Source organism: Brachypodium distachyon, chromosome 2, assembly GCF_000005505.3.
Source record: "Brachypodium distachyon strain Bd21 chromosome 2, Brachypodium_distachyon_v3.0, whole genome shotgun sequence".
In the NCBI taxonomy this organism is placed as follows: Eukaryota; Viridiplantae; Streptophyta; class Magnoliopsida; order Poales; family Poaceae; genus Brachypodium; species Brachypodium distachyon.
Genome location: NC_016132.3, coordinates 27,936,300 through 27,954,005, shown reverse-complemented (window position 1 = coordinate 27,954,005; position 17,706 = coordinate 27,936,300). Strand labels below are relative to the sequence as shown.

The 17,706-nt window shown below is 42.8% G+C and overlaps 1 protein-coding gene and 1 long non-coding RNA gene across 2 annotated transcripts; one reads left to right on the top strand and one right to left on the bottom strand.

The window, feature by feature from the left end:
• Nucleotides 1–5,759: 5,759 nt before the first annotated feature.
• LOC100841634 (ERBB-3 BINDING PROTEIN 1) lies at nucleotides 5,760–8,851 on the bottom strand. The gene is made up of 10 exons (XM_003568595.4): nucleotides 8,681–8,851; nucleotides 8,475–8,571; nucleotides 7,851–7,935; nucleotides 7,610–7,759; nucleotides 7,370–7,523; nucleotides 7,032–7,247; nucleotides 6,792–6,928; nucleotides 6,617–6,708; nucleotides 6,232–6,414; nucleotides 5,760–6,111 (listed from the first exon to the last, which is right to left on the bottom strand). Exons 2-10 carry the CDS (start codon nucleotides 8,569–8,571, stop codon nucleotides 6,041–6,043), a joined length of 1,185 nt encoding a protein of 394 aa, XP_003568643.1. The 5' UTR covers nucleotides 8,681–8,851; the 3' UTR covers nucleotides 5,760–6,040.
• Nucleotides 8,852–13,932: 5,081 nt separating this feature from the next.
• LOC100841727 lies at nucleotides 13,933–15,373 on the top strand. The gene is made up of 2 exons (XR_001405906.2): nucleotides 13,933–14,155; nucleotides 14,253–15,373. It is a non-coding gene; the product is annotated as an uncharacterized LOC100841727 (long non-coding RNA).
• Nucleotides 15,374–17,706: the final 2,333 nt, after the last annotated feature.

Sequence of the window (17,706 nt, the reverse complement as noted above, 5' to 3'; positions counted from 1 at the left end):
GAAATAAATTGATCTTACTAAGTGATAATAATCCCATATCTTTCTATCCTAGTGATATATATCAGTTGTTATTATTATCGCCTCTTTCACTTAACTACTGATAACATTCTAAATTAGTTGTAAAAGGTACAAAACAACTGCTGCAAATGTTTGTGCAGAAAGAAAAACTTTTTGGTAGGGTATAGTACTCCCTCTGATCCATATTATCTATTCCTGATTTATTACAGCGACAACTAATATGGATTGGAGGAAGTAACTGATATGCATAGTGTTTGTCTATGCATGGTTTAAAAGGATGTGTGTGTTTATGCGTTCTTTAAATGGATTAGGGTATAATAAATTTGTATCAAATGTCAACTTTAATACTCCCTCCGTTCCATATTAATTGGCATCCTTTTTAGGCGAAAGGTTGTTATCTCAAGATACTAAGCAATATCTAGATAAATAAGCTGCTCCCAAGTTATCAGAATCCAGGGACTTCATCAGAGATGCCAAAGTGCTTGAATGTTCTTGTATGGAGTCAGTTCAATCGTTACCACATCTGTTGTAGTAAGAACCTAAATTGTCTGCCTCACACTATATGATATACTTGGTTGGAAATGTTGTGTTGTTTATAGAGAACATTGCATATGCCGGTGCTTATGAGGTCTTGGCTAACAACTTCTCCGATACTGTCTACTGAGGACTGAGGACAAGCTGAAATCAATTATCTTGGCTCCCTTTCGGCCCGTAGAGAAGTAAATTCATCAACCTATTAATGTGGTTCCCTGACTTGTTGAACCAAACCGAAAATGTCAATCCTTTTCCTGGTCTTCTCGGCCTACTCGTAAATTGGTAGCTTCTTGTTACGAAGCTCAAGAACACTTTGTAGGTATCTACTATTTAACGCTTTTGCATCTACAAAAAAATAGAATATACCTAATTTGTAGCCATTAATAGGAATACCATTCGGTAGCCTGCCAAAATTGAAATAAAGAAATAGCATGTGAATTTTTTAGCTATCACCATGCTAGAAACCCATTCCATATGCTTCAAAGAAGAAGATAAATAATTTGTAGGCATTAGTGGAAAGACCAATAGCATGTGATTTTTTTAGCTATCACCATGGTAGAAACACATTCCATATGCTTGAAAGTAGAAGATAAATAATTTGTATCCATTATCGGAAAAGCCAATCAGCAGTCATAGCGACCTACAAGCTTTGTTAACCAAAAAATAATTCTCATGTTAGAGTAATGCATTAGAGTAGTCTAAAAAAGTTTTTCTACCAATTGATCTAGAAAGAGTGCCCACACACTTGCAGATATGATCATTATGGTACAGTTAAAGTGATTGTTAAGAACGTTAGTCAACATTTCAGGTGTACTTTGGTGTTATGTATATAAAACTGAAACCCATTTGTCCATTCTAGATGACATCATTATTAGGTGTCAAACTGAAGGCATATAAATGTATATACATACATCTAGTAAAGTGGGTAGCATACCAGGTCATGATAAAGAAGAGGCTACATATTATGTCAAAGCTGGTAACTCGACAGTGAGAAGTCATAAAAAATTCAAGATTAAGACAACTGAATTATTGATAGAAGAGCAGCCAGCATAAGATTATTAACAAATATAGATATTGGCCAGCATAAGAATATTAACTAATGTTTGTAGTCTTATATGTAATCTGTTTTCTGATTGCTTAGATCGAACGGATGGAACACGGTTTGCTAAATGAAAGCATGACTCATATTCAGTATCCGATGAATGGAAAATAGATATTGGCCAGCATAAGATTATTAACCTTGCTGTCTGGCCTTCGGGGATGCTTTAATTAGAAATCGAAAATATATTTGCTCAACAGCTTAAATTTTCCATAGAGACAATAAAGAAGTGCACACATTACTGCCCCTGATATTTTTACATTGTTTCCTACCAATAAACTCTATGCAATGAGACAAACTGATAGTGATCTACAAGTATATAACGGAATACAAGAAACTGAGAAATGTGACTCTTTCTCCAACTTGCATCTCTTATCTCATTGCTTGAAAGAACAGAAAAGGAACAGCAGACCAAGTAGATGGGGGCAACGATTTTCTAATTTTATTAGTAAGGAACTGATGAATTGATTACAGAAACTATTCAAAAGAAAATTGATGAATTGGTTACAGAAACAATTGGTGACACACGTCTGTGCAGTGCTAGAAACAGATCTAACTACAATTGAAAGACTGCAATTGAAGGGAAGCCAAACTTACAAACTTCAGACAATAAATAGTGAATAGGATATTGATCCACAAGTCCACAACCACGGATCGAGAATACAATCATAATGATTTCCTCCGTGAGGGCGACGGTAGCAGGTTCGATCAATCGGGACATGGACGATTAAGGCGACTGAGGTGGTAGTGTTGATTCCTCAGGACAACAACGCTGCAACGCTTGGGTAAAGCCGTGGTGGAAGCCTGGTGAGGACGTGAGGCATCACCTCTGACATCTGAGGTGACCCTCATGAAAGTCTAGGGCATGTGCTGCCGTTCGGGACGATCGGGAATTCGGTAGAGAGCAGGCACCGGCCGCATGTGCTGCCGTTCGGGAGGATCGGGAGAGAGGACGATCGGGAATTGGGTAGAGAGCAGGCGCCGGCCGCGGATAGATGTAGCTAGGTCGCGCGTAGAGCTCAGTAGAGAATCACGGCGGAGCTGGGTGTTGTCAGATTGGAAAGAAAAGTCGATTGGGGGAGAACGGAGGTTAGAGAGATACGTTTATTTTATCGATGGCATAGGTGGGTAATTATTTTGCAACTCTAGATAAACGGCTCAGGTCTTCTGGTGTATCGAATAAATGGCCAGATGTTTTTTTTTTTTTGGAATTTCTAGCCTCCTCACTTTTTCGTGGTTGCTCCGTCATGTACTTTTAGTATATAATAGATTCTTTGATTGAACTATCCAAGTTATAAATTTTCAAATGGATGTGGGACAATTTTGAGAAGCATTTTAAGTATCATCTTGCAAACTGAGAGATGATGGCTATGAAGAAAGAATATGGTGGTTTAGGGATCCCCAATTTAAGACACTTAAATGTGACCCTGTTAGCTACCTGGGTCAACAGACACAGGCTAGATTCTAATCGTCTATGGAGACAAATCATTGATCACAAATATGAAGCAGACAGGCCCAATATCTTTGCATGCAACACCCAAGATGGGTCTACCTTTTGAAAAGGAGTACTTTGGGCTAGCAGAGCTGCCAAACTTGGCTACCAATGGTTGGTTGGTAATGGCAAATCGATTAATTTTGGGAGGATCAGTGGTTTGAAGGTTCCAGCTTAGCCATCCAGTTCTGGGACTTGTATGTTATTTGCAATGAACAACTTGCTACTCTGACAGAGGTCTGGGATGGTAGTGTGATTAGACTCTCGTTTAGGAGAACTTTTGGACGTAGATTACTGGAACAGTGGGATGCTATAACACAGATCCTATCTACCATACATCTTTCCAGTGAACTAGATCAGATGATGTGGAAACTTAATAGCTCTAGGATATATACTTCCCAGTCTTTATATCCTATTGTCAATTTTAGAGGGATTGCCCCTTTATATGTTCTTATGTCTTTTAAGCAATAATAAACTGCTTAGCTAATTTTTTTAAATAATACGAATTATTTAATCATTACTGAAAATAATGCACGTTTTAGAAAAATTTCAAAAATAATACACCCTCGGCCTGGGCCACGCCGACTCGAGCTAATCGGCCTGGCCCAAGCCGATTAGGCCCACTCGGCCTCGCCCAGGCCGACTGGAGGCTGGTTGGCCTGTGGGAGGCCCCAGTCGGCTTTGGCCAGGCCGATTGGGTGCTCGTCTTCCTCCGTAATGTACAGGAACAGGAACAGAACGCCATTGCTCGCCGATTGATCTCCCTTCGATTCCCCTGGTCTCCACTCATTCTCATCGCATTAACACATGAGAATTAATCTCCACTATTCCAAGAACCAGTTCAGGCGCTAGGTTTTCCGTTTTCCTTCTTTAATGGCCACTTCCATTAACACGCACCGAATGCCGCCCGTCAGCATCCGTCTCCCGATCTCCCTCCTCTGCCTATAAAAGGCGATTCCTAGCACGTCACCGTGTGCCTCTGCCCTTCCTTTCTCATTATCCTATTGAGAGGTTGTCCTCTCAAGCTCTCTACATCTCGTGCCACGACCGCTTTCCTCCACCGTCCGTCGCCTCCATTGTTGAAGGGGAGCTCACTCCGAAGCTCTGTTCCTCGATTCCTTTCACCGGGAGACTCGTCTGACCCCTTTCACCTTTTTTGACAAGGTTTCGCAAACAACCGTCGCCATTGGCCGTGCCGTCCCTGATGTCATGTCGAAGCCGTGCCCGGAGCCCCGGCCGCGACGGGAGACCTATTGCGCCTGAACCGGTTCGCGGAATAGTGTGGATTAATTCGTATGTGTTAATGCGAAGAGAATGAGTGGAGACCAGGGGAATTGAAGGGAGATCAAGGGCAGGAGTGGCGTTCAAGCTTCTGTTCCCCTTTACGTGTGAGGAAGACGAACATCTAGTCGGCCTGGCCAAAGCCGACTGGAGCCTAATCGGTCTGAGCGATGCGGACAAGGGCTAGTCGGCCTGTGGGCTGGCAGGCCGGCCTCAAGTCGGCCTGGGCGAGGCCGAGTGGGCCTAATCGGCCTGGACCAGGCCGAGTAGCTCTAGTCGGCCCGGACCAAGCCGATGGTGTATTATTTTTGAATTTTTTCTAAAACGTGTATTATTTTCAATAATGATTAAATAATTCGTATTATTTAAAAAAATTAGCAACCGCTTACGAGAGACAACTTGGGAATAAGACAAGAAGTTAGAGATAAAACTTGTTTAGTCTTTACTGAACCTGAAATAATCACACATCTATTCTTTGAATGTGCTGTTGCTAGGATTTTATTCCTGGAATTGGCTGGCATTATACAAAAACCTGCGATCACTTCTTTTGAACATATGGCAACCTACTGGCTTTGTAACAAACGCAATGGTGTGGTTAACACTATAACTTCTGCTTTGGTGTGGACAATCTGAAAATACAGAAATGATTTACTGTTTTGTCGGCATGTTTGGATGAACATACAGGTGTTGTGGAGGAAGTTAAAGAGCTGGCAACCACTGTGTCCCAGGCGAGACATACTGACCTGGGACAAATGCCTCTTGCAACTGGAGATCAAGGCTTCAGAAACTCCCCGGCTGGGTTGCTGAAAAAGCGACGCATGACAATTGCTGGCCCTGGGACACCGAAGCCACTCAAGCTTTTCTGATCAGGCTGAATTCGTTTAATTGCTCTATCTCGTTTTAGTCCTGTGTCATGTAAGGATGAGAAAGTTTTTGCTGGAGTTGTCGCTACTTTCCTTTGGTGCTCGTGTTGAGCATGGTTAAGTCCACCTGAGCTGTAAACGATATAATGATACTCTGTTTCATTTCTGCTGAAATGGAACCGGGCTATAATGCCTTTTCTCTAAAGAAAAAAAAAATCGACCCGCAGAGGCCAAACTCTGGCATGGCAATCGAAGGAGGCCAAATACTGAGATTCACAATTGCAGCTACAAACAGATCTGACCCAATGATTTTTTTTCTACCGGAGATTTGAACCAACAAATCAATAACAGAAAAGCAATCACCAAAATGATGGGACTTTCCGAGAGCGGCACAAACCTTCGTCGTAGAACAAATGACGGATACAACAGAAAAAATAGATGGCAACACACATGGGGTGCAGCGGGAAGTCCGTAACTACCGAAATACCGTCCACAACTTAACCCATAGATAAACATCACAGCAGATTTAGACATAAAGTTAACCAGAACTAACGGCTAAACATTCAGTACACCTTATAAATAGTTATAATTTTGTGCTTTGATGTGAAGGGGTGTGCAGCAAGATCGATCATTTTCTCCAGATACTTTCAAAAAAAAAGTACTCAAATTCCCACAACTGAATGTAATATAACACAGTCAGATGCAGCGATGGAGCAGGTACAAAGGTAGCGGAAGCAACTCAAGATATCAGAATTATTCTTGGCTTGGTGCATCCTTTGAACCCTCCTCCATAGGCTCTGCTTCTGCTGCATCCCCTTTCTTACCTATTAGACGATGAAAGGAAATTGTGTGAACGAAGGTACCAGACAGATGTAAGCTAGTCTAGCTGCGGGTAAAAGAAAGCAGCAATCCAGAAATAGCAGCATAGCGATAGCCAGACAAACCTTTCTTCTTCTTTCCACCACCCTTCTTCTTTGTTTTTGTCCCCAAAGCAAGCCATCCCTTGATCTCAGCATTGTCTTCAATAGATTTCGAGGGCTGCAATTCCTGTAGTGAATGTGATGTTACCCTGTCTGATCCATTTGGCATCAGCAACACAGTGAACTTTATGTGGGCAACAAGATCGCCTGCACAAAGCACCAACTATCAGAAGACAAAACAAACAAGAAGAAAACAGAGAGCAATATTGTAATCGGAGGATTAGTTAAGCAAATACAAAAATAAGAGCAGAACCAGTTCTCACAGGAAGTTCAAAAGATCTAAATAACCAAAGTTTCTTTAACACAAGTTGCATTAACAATTTCAAAAATTTGTCCAAAGGATGACAACCTGGCTTCTCATGAAGAACAGGGTACGGCTGCAAAAGCTCATGATTCATGCACTCCACCAAGCCTAAGCGAGCACGCTTCTCTTCCAATACCCTGATACAATTCACAATTTATGTAACTTGTCAGTAAAGCAAACCAAAAGAAAGTGCATCAAAAGTCATTGTGCAGTATCAAACCTAGCAGTGAAGGGCATGATTGGAAACTTCTGGCTAATCTCACTGAAGATGAACCTCGATGCTTTCATCTTCAAGTGATAATTCTTGTCTACAGCTCTCTTATAGATGGTAGTCTGCTTCTCATCCAATAACTTCGGCTGTGAATTAAAATTCACCAAAAATGTAGTGTGAATTAAAATTCACCAAAAATGCAAGAGAATAATCAAGAAGAGCAATCATGCAAATATTATCAATTCTGACCTTTCCCTCTCCAGTGCTGGTGACAATATCGATTGCATACACTTCATTTTCTTCAAATTCAGCATCATCAACTTTAGTATCAGCATTGGAAACACTAAGTACCACTTTGTTACCATCAATTACAAATTGCTTCAGCTGATGGCTAAGAACTCCTTCCACAATTTTGCAATCATAAGCAGTGGCAACTTTCTGAATTGCTTCCGTAACATCTTTGTTCTGCAGCAGATATAAGGATCGGATCACCAACAAAATAAATGTCAAGGAAAGGAGCAGGATACTGCATTACACTTGTGAAAGAGAGAACAATCAGAAAAGGTGGTACTGGGGAAGAAACATACATTCTTTCCAGGTCTAACAAGCCTCATTGCAACTTCTGCGGCTGTGTTTGCGGCAGCAAGAACATCAGCTGCTCTTCCAGTAACTGGTCCATCTTTGATAACATGCGTATGAGCCACCACAGCAATAAAACCATCAATGTGACAGCCCATATCTCTGTCAAATGAGAGCAGAATCCTCAAGAGTTGTGTTAATGTAAAAAATAGATACATAGAAAAAGTTAAGGCAAGTCAAGACAATACATTTTCACCATATCATTTTCTTCCAGGATTGCATCGTCAGTGGCAAGGGGCGAGAAATGGCAGACTGTGTTGTTCACAGATAAGCATGTTGGGAAAGCAATGCCCCTTTCAATCTTCTTCTTCACGTTCTTGTAGACATTCCCCGTTTGCCTGCCCTCAGAAAAGATATACTATTTGATCAGTAATCCATCAACAAAACAATAAGCAAGATGCCATGAAAAACAAAAACTGGATGCATTACTCCGTTATAAAATTGTCACCCTTCTCACAAATGTCAACAATCTTGGCTTTTGGCTTGCATTCAGACAGGACCAACTTCAGAGCCTCTGTTCCACAACAAAATATAAACTAAATATTAGATACATGCCATCATACACATCAATGGAAAGATATCTGCACAATCATATGCCATGGCTCAACCCACAGAAACAATCAGATGCAACACAAAGAGAACCTCACGTTATAACTACAACCATTGTCAGACACTTGCAGACCTGAATTTCAACATTACATGAACACAAATATAACAGAGTAGAGTGCACCACCACCAGGAAAATGGGCCAAGATTCATAGACTGCCACCAGAAGAGCACAACTATATCCAAATGGATGCTCTCGTTCTTTTGAGAAGAGCCATGCGAGTACTCTACATCTTAAAAATATGTTCTGACTAAAAACAATGTCTTAAAAAGACAAGGACTTGCATAGCGCAACAAACAACTAAATCCAGCGACGTCTGATAATACACAACATAACCTGCCCAGATAACAAAGACACGCCATTGGGCGGCGTAGCACACCAAAAAAATCGCCTCGAAGACGACAGCAATAAACAGGAAACGAGGTAGTCTAGGTAGGCGAGATTACTGTTGATGATTTCGGCTGCGGTTTTGTACTTGGTGACGACCTCGTTGGAGGAAAGGTCGAGCTCCTTCTCCTCCCTGACCTCATCGTCCGACGACATCTGAATAACCACCAAAAAGATAAGGAATGGCGACGAATAAGTCCAAGAAACGCACGAAACGGCCCGAATCGAGCCATGGATACGCGAGAAGAGACTGAGAATTCCTCACCGCTTCGATCCGGACAGGGAGTGCGAGACTGGAAGTGGAATCGGGGCGGCGGCGGCGGCGGTAGGGTGGAGGTTTTAAGGTTAGGGTTTGGGAGGACGAGGGGTTTGGGCTCTGGACAGGGACGAATTAGAATGGAAGCGGGGCTCCCGACCTGGGGGATAGGCGGCGGCTTGTACTGTGCAGGGGCTAGGGCTCGGAAGAAAAGCAAGGGAACATCACGTGACGGCGGAGTGGATAGACCCTGACGCGTGGGTCCCAAAGTCAGTGGCACGTGTCGTCCGTTGGTGGGCCAATCGGTATTTCAACTGGGTCTTGGGCTTCTCGTTCAGCTCTGGAGCTCTTAGGCTGTCATTCCCTGAAGCTGAATTCAAGATAACTGGAACTGCACAAAGCTAATTTTCTGTTGAAATTGGAAGGCTGAAATTAAACCTGACTTGTTGTTCATTTAGCATGGCAGTGAAACTGTGGCTGCACCTGCATGGAAGTGCAATGTCTGTAATGCACCTGTTTGCTGCAATTTTTGATTAAACGCTGAGTTTGATGATATAAGCGCAAATGACGAGTTTAAGAGTCAGTTTGGACGTAAAATACTATTATTTAACTTTAACAATGAGAAAGATACTACAAACGGATCCATTGTCATCGTAGTCCAAAAGGTAACCATACAATGTAATAACAAATAATACTAATATTAAATACATTTTTTTGCATAGCCTAATTATTCCCTATCGGCCATCGGTCCATTTGCAATAGCTTCACGAGTGGCATTCATGTTCACATTGCCTTGTCCCTCATGATTCCACCCATTTGTGACAACCACATGCCCTGGTGGCATGTAGTCCTCATCACGGTCACACTTATCAAAATTCTCATCGAATATCTCACACTCTCTAATGAAGTTATGAAGTGCCATGCAAGCGATGATAATCTTGGTTTGGTTCTTTACTGGGTAACTCGGGATATCCAATAAGATGTGCCACTTTTGCTTCAAAACACCAAATGAACGCTCAATTACAATACGGAGTGAGGAATGAGCAAAGTTGAACAACTCTTGTTTACCACTTGGTGCTCGGCCTATGCGGAACTCAGGTAGATGATATTTTTATCCTGTATGGTGCAAGATAGCCGGTGTCATTGGGATAGCCAGAATCAACAAGATAATATTTGCCTGCACAATGATGTATGTGTTTGTACGAAAAGAACGCATACATACAAGAACGGTATATGTGTGATGCATCAAAGTAATTGTACCTGCTGGAGGGTGTAGAAATCTCTTCTTGTACTCGTCAAGTGTCTCTCTGAATATTCTTGTGTCATCTGCAGATCCTGGCCACCCGGCTACTATATATGTGAATCGCATGTCGAAGTCACATACTGTCATGACATTTTGAATGGCATACCCATGGCGACCAACATGGTTAATCATCTCATCAGCTGGCACAACAACTGGTATATGTGTACCATCAATTGCACCAATGCAATTGTTAAAGTGTGTATAAAACCTTGAGTCCCGAAGCCTGACATGCATGGTTTTGAATTTGCGATCGAAGGGCCTTATGATGTCATGCGAAGCATCAAAACAAGGCCTAGTCATCCTATACATTTCATAGCAATCTTCTGTAGAGCCCAAAGTATCATAGGTCCACTACGAACTGGTGCACCTATACTCCCTCCTCTTCCTTTTATTAAGATACTTTCTAGCATGTAGGTAGAAACCAAAAAGAACAGCCAGATTTCTGTTGCGTCTCTTTTTCCTTAACTTCTTCTTCTCAGCAGCAACATTAATATCTCCGTCACTTGAGTCACTCTCACTCTCTGTTGATGAAGTCATCTAAAATCAGCAGCAAGTAAAAGATATGAGCCACATATATCAATTAAGTACAACAGCAAATACATAGTACCAGCGCACGCACAGCACAGGCAACAAATAGATAGTAGCAACACATACACTAGTCTCTAGCAAATAAATAGTAGCAGCACATACACTAGTCGCCAGCAAATAATGTGAGAATCCGGAATTAACTTCCAAACCTTCCTTGTGTTTCACTTCGTTAGTCCAAGATCAAGCTGACGAACACAGACAAAATGAGTACCATTGCACAACAGTGTAAAGATAAAATAAACTTTATTATTAATATGCCAAAAAACATACAAAGTGCAATGACTCATGACATTATGCAATCAAAAATCAGCGGAAATAAAATGCGTAGAGACTCCATCTCAGCCACAGGCAGTCGAGGTAGTCCACGTGACCTCACATCGGGATCCTCCTAGTAGTTGTAGTCGGCATCCTCATCTTCATAGAACTCTGTATATCAACAAAATGCAATTGCCATGAGTACATTACGTACTCAGCATGCCCCCTTGAGGAACCTGAATAACTACATGTATGGCTTCAAAGGAAGGCTATATGGTTCTTTTGCATAAAAGCGATTTTATTTGAAATACAACCATATTTTTTTATGAAAGCGGTTTTACACCAAAACAAGTTTTATATCGTATCAATCCAATGACGTTCAACAACGGCACCGGATAAGTGGCGGGATCCTCATGACCCGACGGCACAATCAACCTATGTCAATCCAACACACACACACGAACACCGAGAAATAGAGAGATGACAGGTAGATGACCCAAAGTGCCACTTCACTCGTCCATTAACCGCGGACACGGTTATTCGAATAGTTTTGACTCTGCAGAGTTTGTACACTAGACCCACATGAAACCGACGTGTTACCCCTTTGATGTCCTCTGGCCTGAGTAGCAATGGCGTCGATTACGTGACCTTTCAATCAACGATCCTTGGTATTGTCTCAGCCCGCTAAGGTTTCCCAGTCGGAGGTGTGTACGTCCACCTGCTAAAGGCCCCTCTTGCACCAAACAACGGCCGCAGCCGGTAGGGATAGCAAGTCCCTCAAGTCTCCACGAGACCCAATCCACCACTTGGCCGAGACGCCACCAATTCACGCTAACCTAGTTGGTACGCCATACCCATATAGGCATGTGGTTGCACTGGTATAGTGAAGTTAGCGGTAATCAGGCATTTTCCCTTATAGGGTACAACGGCAAACCACACACTTGAGGGACTCCAACCCACTCCACCAATCATCCGATGCCGCCATACCCTTGGTAAGTTAACCAGAATAGTTTTAAAACCGGCCGGCACTTGTCGCACAAGTCCGACCACACTCAGCATCCAACAAGCTCACAATAATTCAGTTTTAAAAGGATTAACTCACACTTGAGATGACATACTCGAGAGAATGTGAACTAAATTATTAAGCGAGGCTAAGCAAATCTACCATGTGTAAGAATACTAAATAAACTATTCCAAGTATTAGGAGAAAGGCAACAAGCAGATTATGGCATCATGATATTGTCAATCGACACGCTAGCTATAGGATAAATTAGCATGCATGTTTATAAAACAATAAAATAACTAGCTAATGCCCATTTGAAAACATAGGTGAAATATGTTCAAAGAGAGAGGGTGGGGGGGGGGGGGCATGCCTCCGTTGATGAATCTTCTTCTTCAACCCTTTTTCCTTGTTCACCTCGTCACTCTCTATTCGTCGTAACGATAACAAAAACAAACAAAATAAATACAAAAGCGATAATGCCAAACGAAATAGAAATAAGAGATCAGCGAAAAGACGACGAGGTCGAGAATAGGTTTGGAAAGGATACAAATAATATTGATAGGATTAGATGGTGGGACAGATTCTAACAAGGATAATTATATATCCGAGAGGAAGGATATATCTGATTGGTCATACCCTTTAACCATTATCATAATAAATACTAAATCACGAAGCTATGCAGTTCATGAGAAAGCAACACACACTATCATGCTAACCTGAAAGCAGCAATCAAACTCCTATCATACTAGTGAAACAAGCAATGTGTAAAATATACTAGCTAGCATGTAGCAGTAGCAACATAAGTGAGAGAACAAACAAAGCTAATAAATATTGCTCTCTACACATGATAAAGATACATATACAGAACCAGTTCTAATTCAAGTCAAGGTTGAATACAAATTAAGCATGATTTCAGAGATAATCGATTAAACAATCACAACAGATAAATTATGAGTAAATCATGCCACACATGATTCTATAGAAGTAAAACAAAGCACATAATCTATGCGAGTAGTATGAGCATAATTACAACTAAGACATGCATCTTAATTATATTCAACTTTATAAATGGAGGTATCTGCAAGGAATCATCTACACAATGGAAGCCACAACAAACAATGCTATCATGTGAGAATAATTAATAGGGATAAAGCACTCTAGAATATATATGCTCCTTGAGTGACAAAAGGCTATCATGTGATAATATGGACATATGCACCATAAAGCACTAAGCATCGTGGCAGCAAGCTATTGGACAAGGAAATAACATCCCATATATACAGGAACAATTAACAACTAACATGTATCAGTAGAAAGGAAGAGGCTAACCATGGATAAGCATACCAAACTAATTAAGCCAAGTCAAACTACAACAAAGTATACTAAGTACTCTATATTAGACAAGCAATAAGAAAGCGCGTGCATATTCCTTTTATCTATAAATACAACCAGCAACATGGCATTGGAATTGTACAAGCATATATACTCTGCGTAATACAAGCAAGGAATATGTGCAAACATGAAAGCATGGCATATGAACAATATGCAGAGCACCGAAACAACCTAAGTATACTGTTGGAATGGTACCATAAGATAAACAATAGTATATACATTAACAAGCACTTCTCACTTCAACAACTACCCCCATTTAGCAATGCATACTTTGCAACGCTTTAAATATGTGTTACTAATAATTTTCATAGCTACGAATATATGCGTTGGAAACTCAATTCGTTAATAGTAATTTTCATAGGTACGCAAATATAGGTGTTGCAAATTGTATGTTGCAATTAATTTCCGTAATGTTGCAAATAATCTCATATGCACTTATATGATCTAATCAGTCTCGCCGTCATAATCTGACAAATAATTAAACTATTCATTGATTAATCTAGTTTTCTTAAAAGATAATAAACTGCAAAAGTTTTATGCTAACTTCTGAATAGTTTTTACCATTAAATCAATATTTATAGAGAAGGTATAAATAACAAAGAAATAACGCCGTATCTCTTTTGTGCGTGCGCACTCCCTTGTCTCGCGCGCTCGGTTGCACCGTCGGATTCATCGTGCGTCTCCCCTGTCCCAGACCTTAACTTTGTCCGTTTCTGTTTCCAGTGGTTTCTAAATTAATTTCCCTTCCTGACCGTTTTATTCCTTCGTCTTCTACCGTAGGTTCTACCCGATTTCGCCCCAAATTCGCCGTCGGCGACGCCATTCCGTCCTCACCTCACCCCTACCGGCTGCGATTCGTCGCCGGAATCTACTACTCCCGTGCACCGCTCCGACATGTATTTCGGCCCTCCTCCCCGTCTCTCCCCGTCTCGCTGGCCGTGAGGTATGATGTTCCCTGGCGATTTTCCTCCCCGTTTTACGATTTCGCCGGTGCATGCATCTCTGCCGCCATGTTGAGGCCGGAACTCGTTTGTGGCCAGCTATGAGGTGCAGCTGTGACCTCCTTGTCTCTGAATCTCCGTGAGGTTTTCTGCTGCTCAGATCTGCAGGGAGGGCCCATCAAATCGGTGGTTTAGGCGTCCTCTTCTCCTTCCTCTTTGGTAGATCTACGCGGGCAGCAGGTTAGTCCCTTCCCGTATCTCGTTTGGCTTCCTGCTTGCGGTATTGGATTCAGAGTTCATACTCTTAATATTGTGCGTCTATTGTATCTGATAAGCATGCGTTTGTTCATACTTCCCTGTATTTTTGTGTCATCTATTCCATCTCTTTTGCAGTGTTATTGATCGGTTCATCTAACTAGATTTATTATGCATTGTTTAATGTTTGCATGGGTCACACTATTTGTGTTGATGTGCAATCTGGAGTACCCCTGTTTCAGTAAGATGCTTAGGCCCCGCTTGGGAACTTTGCAAATTCTTCCACCCGTAAATACATATAGGGTTAAATTTCGTGGTGTTTGGATTCGATGAAAAATAGAAATTGGTTTGCCCCGAGAGAAAACGAACGAAGCAAGGGATCGAGGGGAGAGTAGAAATTGATTTGGCCTGGAGAGGATCATCGACGGAGTGCTTGGAGAAGTGCTCGTGCGGCCGCATCTTGTTGAGGAGCTGATGGCTTCGCTAAGGGTAGGCCTTCGTGTAAGCAGGCGCTGCGAACGGAGGAGCGCCGGACGGGGCAACCGGCAAGTTGGAATCGAAGGACATGAACCTGCTGGTGGCCGAGACCTTGGGGCTCGCATGGCGTGCGGAGGCGGCGGCAGAAGAAAGCCAGACGGGTACCAGCAAGCTGGGTCGGAAGGTTACTATTAGAATTTAAATAGATGTAGTTTCAAGCAGAAAAGTTACCTTCAGTATAACGTTGTGTAGCTCGTCATGCTATTATCCAGATGTAAATTTTGGTTTCAGATTTACCTTTTGTTTCTGCTGGATGTAGTTTCAATGGTGGAAATTACTTCTCCCTCCGTCCTGTACAAATCCATGTCAGTTAATTCGGGACGGAGGGAGTATTGGAATAATTGGATGTAGTTTCAAGCACAAAAGTGACTTTCAGTATAACATAGCTCGTCATGCTATTATCCAGATGTAATTTTTGGTTTCAGACTTACCTTATGTTTCTGGTGGATGTAGTTTCAATGGTGGAAGTTACTAGAATTTAATTAGATGTAGTTCCAGGCACAAAAATTACTTTCAGTATAACGGTGTGTGCTGGCATTGCAGAATTAACATTTTGTTTCTAGATGGTTCATTTGGTTTGTGAAGACAACCAATAGAGGAGGTATGCAACTGCAAGTACTGATGGCATGCATGGGTTCTGACTGGAGTTACTATACAACATGTTGGATGATATCTGTGAACTGCAATTTTTGTTTCTCCTGGATATGAGCTTTTGTTGGATCTGAAGTCCTTTGTAGTTATATGGTTCATGTAATTTTAGATGCATGGTATCTGATAGGTCTGAGCTTTTGTTGGATCCGAGCTTTAGTGGAATGTTTTCCTCATGTGTCTAACTGCTGGCAGAACAAGCCTCTTTAGTTTGAAGTGCAAGATTTGCCTTCGTTTATATAAACTAGTAGACGCACTTCTATTCTCATTACTTTGTTGGGTTTATAGACATCTTTTGAAGGCGACAACAAAATTTGACACACTATATGAGCTCTACTACAAGACATCTTTTGAAGGCGACAACAAAATTTGACACACTATATGAGCTCTACTACGGTACTCCATAATTAATATGAACCATCCATTCTTTTAATCTAATGGTAATTAATATGAACCATCCATTCTTTTAATCTAATGGTTCAGATCAGCTGTTACTTCCTGATACTCCAACTTGGATGGGTGGAGCATCATCTCAAAACTAGATGGAACATCAAGAAAATAAGGACAAAAATGTAAAAGAGCTCAATCCGGCAAAAAATGGCAGCTGAGCGGACAGGAGGACGGTCGCACGGACGGGGTGGGCGGTGGCGGGCTGCGAGAGGGTGGCGGCGGCGGAAGCAAAAAGAGCGCGGCAGCACGCGGCGAGGGCGGGAAGCGAGGGCGCGGGGGCTCGCGGCGGTGACAGGCGGCGTTTCGCGAGGAGCGGAGGAGGCCGCGGTGGCTTGCAGCGAGGGAAGCGGCGGCGGGCAATGAGGAGGGCGTGAGGGCAGAGGCGGCAGGAAACGAGGAGGCCGCGGTGGGGAGAGAGGAGAGCGCGACGGCTCGCGGCGAGGGCAGAGGCAGCGGGAAGCAAGGAGGCGGTGCCGGCTCGCGGCGAGGGAAGTGGCGGCGGGGAGCGATGAGCGCACGGAGGCTCGCAACGAGGGTGGCGACGGCGGGCAGCGAGCGGGGTGCCTGGGTGGAGGGCACGGCGGCACGGCAAGAGGAAGGCGGCGGCGCAACAATCGGTCAGGAAATCTAATATTTTGTTTTATAGCAGTGTGCTGCCGCGGTCCAAGCAAGTCATTTTTGGTCTTTTCTTCTTTTTCTTTTTTTTTCTTGTTGAGTCACACCCGTTCTTCCTCTTGGGCCAGCTTTCCCGAGAGCGCCAAGCCCATGCCCGCAGGAGCATTCATGCCCGTCTTCCTCTTCGTGCCAAAAGCAGCACACACACGCGTCGTCCGCCGCAATCTCCGCCCTCGACGATGCCTCCTCGGCCCGCGACCCGTCAAGGTGCTCTGAACCTTATCCCACCGCCTTTTCCTTTCTTTTCCCCTCCTCAATCATCACCCATAATCACAGCTGAACCGCCTTGGCACGTGTTATCGTACCGGCTCCCGTTGGCCCAGATCAACACATCGGGGATGAGGGCTGAGAGAATGAACCTGTTCTCCTGTTTTCTCTGAATTTAAACGGTGTCTGACAAGATGGAGCCTGCTTGCCAGAGCCGCCGGCTCTCGGATGGAAGGAGGCACCACATGCTGGACCATATGTTGCATCGCAGGATCAATCTGCCGTTGCAAGGTTGAATGTGTGAAGAGATATCTTTGGGTTTTTAATTGTGTTTTTTCCATTGCGTCGGGGAAAGTATTTTTGTTAGATTGGGAAGGGTCTCCTGTTGGGCTGCGCCAGGATAGGGGAGCTCAGCCGTCTGGAGCGGACGAAGGAGTGGTTTGTGTGCGGGCGGACGAGGTGGGTCTCGGTGGCTTGACGAGAAAAAGGGAGGAAATAAGGTGGAACTGTCCGTATTTTTTACTCCCTCCGATTCTAAATTGTTGTCAAAATATTACATGTATCTAGACGCTTTTTATGAATTGATAAATTTTATGGGATATATATAGATAGATTCGGTGCAGGTAATGGGCCAGCCAGCCTAATAGGCCTAATATACATGCAGTTCTGAGGGCCCACTAATTTAATAGGAAATTTGACAAACGACGGTGAAGAGAACGGTTCGTATTTTTAGATATGTATATATTTTTTAGATAGGTAAATAGAAGTTTTTGATAAATGT

What these genes read in the sequence shown, in the direction of transcription:
- LOC100841634 (XM_003568595.4), bottom strand. Translation starts at nt 8,571, where the DNA reads ATGTCGTCGGACGATGAGGTCAGGGAGGAGAAGGAGCTCGACCTTTCC. An exon ending in GAAAATGATATGGTGAAAAT is followed by an intron (nt 7,524 to 7,609) that starts GTATTGTCTTGA and finishes CTCATTTGACAG; the next exon opens with AGATATGGGCTGTCACATTG. An exon ending in TTGTTAGACCTGGAAAGAAT is followed by an intron (nt 7,248 to 7,369) that starts GTATGTTTCTTC and finishes TATCTGCTGCAG; the next exon opens with AACAAAGATGTTACGGAAGC.